This window comes from Oryx dammah, unplaced genomic scaffold (assembly GCF_014754425.2).
Source record: "Oryx dammah isolate SB20612 unplaced genomic scaffold, SCBI_Odam_1.1 HiC_scaffold_3976, whole genome shotgun sequence".
Classification (NCBI taxonomy): Eukaryota; Metazoa; Chordata; class Mammalia; order Artiodactyla; family Bovidae; genus Oryx; species Oryx dammah.
The window spans coordinates 1-3542 of NW_024073955.1; the positions used below are offsets into that span (position 1 = coordinate 1).

General features: G+C 36.7%; 1 protein-coding gene across 1 annotated transcript; it reads left to right on the top strand.

The window, feature by feature from the left end:
• Positions 1-2452: 2452 nt before the first annotated feature.
• LOC120859881 (heat shock transcription factor, Y-linked-like) lies at positions 2453-3537 on the top strand (the record flags this gene model as incomplete). The annotated part of the gene is made up of 2 exons (XM_040235804.1): positions 2453-2962; positions 3391-3537. Coding segments are annotated over exons 1-2 (657 nt in total), but the record flags the coding sequence as incomplete, so codon positions are not given.
• Between the last annotated feature and the right edge of the window lie 5 nt (positions 3538-3542).

Below are 3542 nucleotides of genomic sequence, written 5' to 3' on the forward strand. Positions count from 1 at the left end.
CTTCCCAAACAGTTTATTTAAGATCTTGGGAGCTAGCAATGAGTTTGGTCACCTAAATAAAGTTGCTTAAAATTATATTTTGACATGTATACATATATACACCGGTCTATGCATGAGTGTACATAGGAAAAAAAAAGTGTGATGGCTTTTAATTCATGTTAGGGATAATAGAAATGAAAAAAAAAAGTAAAAGGATTCAAAATCTACTCGATTATTGAATATTATGTAAGTTGAAATACTACAAAATATGTGTTCTTGGCTGCATGTAAAATATGAGGACTCTTTTATATCACTCACCTCTCTCCTTTTAATAAATATATACCAATTTTCAAATGTTTGTCCAGTTTAATGACAAAATATAGTTATAGAAATATATATATATAATATATAAAATAGAGAGATATGTTTTCATATCATAAAATATTGATACCAAGCTTAGATCTTAGAATTATTTCTAACTCCATGCTCCATCTTAACAGGAAAGAGCCAAAGTTGTTGCTGACTCAATCACTCCAAGAGCTGGGAAATCTGAAAAATAAACTGAACCTGCACTGATATTTTCTGTCACATTTATGATCGAGCTCTAATTCCAAGACTTTTTTCCTTTCTTTTACTAAGCAGTCCCTTCTTAAGATTGAAAACCATGGAAATCGAGAAAGAGGTAGGAGTTGTAGACTTCCTCATGTTCAAAAGTAATTTTAATCAGAGAAGCTTGAAAAGACAGAAACTAAGGAAAATAAACAAGCAATAGAGAATAATAATGATTTAGCCATTAAGCAAATTCAAAGGTCTTTAGTCCCTCCTCAAGGGCCATCGTGGAGAAGGAAATGGCAACCCACTCCAGTGTTCTTGCCTGGAGAATCCCAGGGACCGGGGAGCCTGGTGGGCTGCCGTCCCTGGGGTCGCACAGAGTTGGACACCACTGAAGCGAATTAGCAAGAACAGCAGCAGCAAGGGCCATCAATAACATTCTGAGCAATATCCTGTGAACAGTTTTAGAGATGCTAAAGCCCAAACCAAGCTGAAATTTAAGTACATAGTTGGAACTAGACAGTCGATGATGTGGACTCCCAATATCCTCAGTAATAGGCCATTAGTAGAATGTCCCAATATTGATCACAGACCTCATGTTCTACCCTCACTCAGTCACTAAACTATTTCCCCTGAAAGTATTTGGGGATTTGTGTCTTTGAAGCACCAGCTGCTAAGACACCTTACTTGGTCCTACAATAAGCACTTTTTTTTTTTTCACTGAAACCCACAGTCAGTTCATAAATTTTTTTGCACAGAAGCCAGTAGACCAAGTTTGCTAGGGTAACAGTACTGAATATTAAGAATGTGTGTATAGAAGGTGATAAATCACTTTTATTTCAGAAACGAAGTAGATTTATTGATGTGATTTTTTGATAACCCTATATGTGAGACAGCAAGAGACACAGATGTATAGAACAGTCTCTTAGGACTCTGTGGGAGAGGAAGAGGGTGGGAGGATGTGGGAGAATGACATTGAAACATGTATACTATCATATATAAAACGAGTCACCAGTTCAGGTTCAATGCATGATACTGGATGCTTGGGGCTGGTGCACTGGGATGACCCAGAGGGATGGTACGGGTTGGGAGGAGGGAAGGGGTTCAGAAAGGGAAATACATTTATACCTGTGGTGGATATATGTTGATGTATGGCAAAACCAATACAATAATGTAAAGTAATTATCCTCCAATTAAAATAATTTATTAAAAAAAAACAGAAATCATCCAAAAACTTCCATACCTACATTGAAACCAAGCACCACCCAAGAGCCAATAAGTTCCAGAGCAAGACATACGACGCAAATTCTCCAGCAACACAGGAACATAGCCTGGAGCTTCAATATGCAGGCTGCCCAAACAGCAAACCCATAGACATCTCAAAACTCACTACTGGACACTTCATCGCACTCCAGAGAGAAGAGACGCAGCTCCACCCACCAGAACACTGACGCAAGCTTCCCTAACCTAACCGGGAAACTGGACAAGCCACTCGTCCAACCCCACCCACAGGGAGGAACCTCCACGATTAAGAGGAACCACAAACTGCCAGAAAGAGAAAGTCCATCCTAAACACAGCAACAACAACAACAACAACAAAAAACTTTAGTAATGAGATTTTGCATGCTTCATGGTTTTGGTTACTATTTCTGTAAGCAGTCTGTACTTTAAGTTGATGCTGAAGTAAACACTGGTTGAACATTACCCTTCAATTGCTAGGAGACCAGCGACTTTGTGATGTCACAACTAACCTTCGATTGCTAGGAGATCAGTGATTTTGCGATATCACAGCTTTTTGACTGGGAGGACGCCTGTGATGGTCTAGAGTGTTTCTCTCTGTAGGCCAGCCAAACATCATTTGAAGTTGCAGTGTGTAAAACCACACAAATGAGAAAATTATCTGAAGAAAGATTTCTCTGAGATGGCACATATTTCTTCAGAAATTCAAGATGGGCTTCCTAAAGATGAATCCACTGGTTCAGGAACCTCCCTTAGATCTTCTTTGTATGATTATGCAACTGGGGACTCAGTTTTGAGATCTATGATTGAAGAATATGCTTTTCAGGCTTTGTCTGAGGATCTTGTGATCAAAAGGCCACACTACACATATTCTGTCTCTGAAACAGATGACGTGAATGATTTTCTTTCACTCACATTTCCACAAAAACTTTGGAATATAGTTGAAAGTGATCAGTTTGAATCTATTTGGTGGGATGAGACAGGCACATGTATAGTGATCAATGAAGAACACTTTAAGAAAGAAGTCTTGGAAAGAAAGGAGCCTTTCAAAATATTTGAAACCAAGAGTATGAAAAGTTTAATTCGACAGCTTAACCTTTATGGATTTAATAAAAATCGACAAACTGTTCAAAGATCTGCTTCACTACCTGTCTTTCTGGAAGAAGAAAACAACATCTTTCGTTTGAGTAAGGTATTCCAAAATTTTCAGTTATTGGCAATATGTCAGATTAAATCATGTGACCTAGAAAGCATGTTCATATATGTACCTAAAACGGAATTTTAACTTGAGATAACAAATTGTTGAAAAAGTTTTATTTTTTTGAAATTGAAAACAGCTGGAGGTTAGAATATTGGATATTAACAAACTTTCCTAGCAACTTGAAACCAGATACAAGTTCTGAAGATACTTACAGTGATATTTACTGTATATATACAACATATTTTTAGTTGAGCATATTCTTTCTAACATGTTACCTGTTAAAACTACTAACAGAGGTATTTTATTTGATGCTATTTGATTCGTTCCATTAAAGGAATACGTTTTTTATAACTTAGCTTTGTTTGTCAGTGTTACCTTGGTTTATAAAGAAATTAAATAATTTAATTCTTTGATTTTAGTTACAGACCTACTCTAATCCAAATTTCAAAAGAGGCCATCCCCAACTTTTAGGAAGAATGAAAAGAAGAGTTGGAATTAACAATGTGTCTTCAATATCTTCATTTGTTCAAGATAACAAGAAGCATGCTAAAGCAAGTGTCAAAAAAGATGA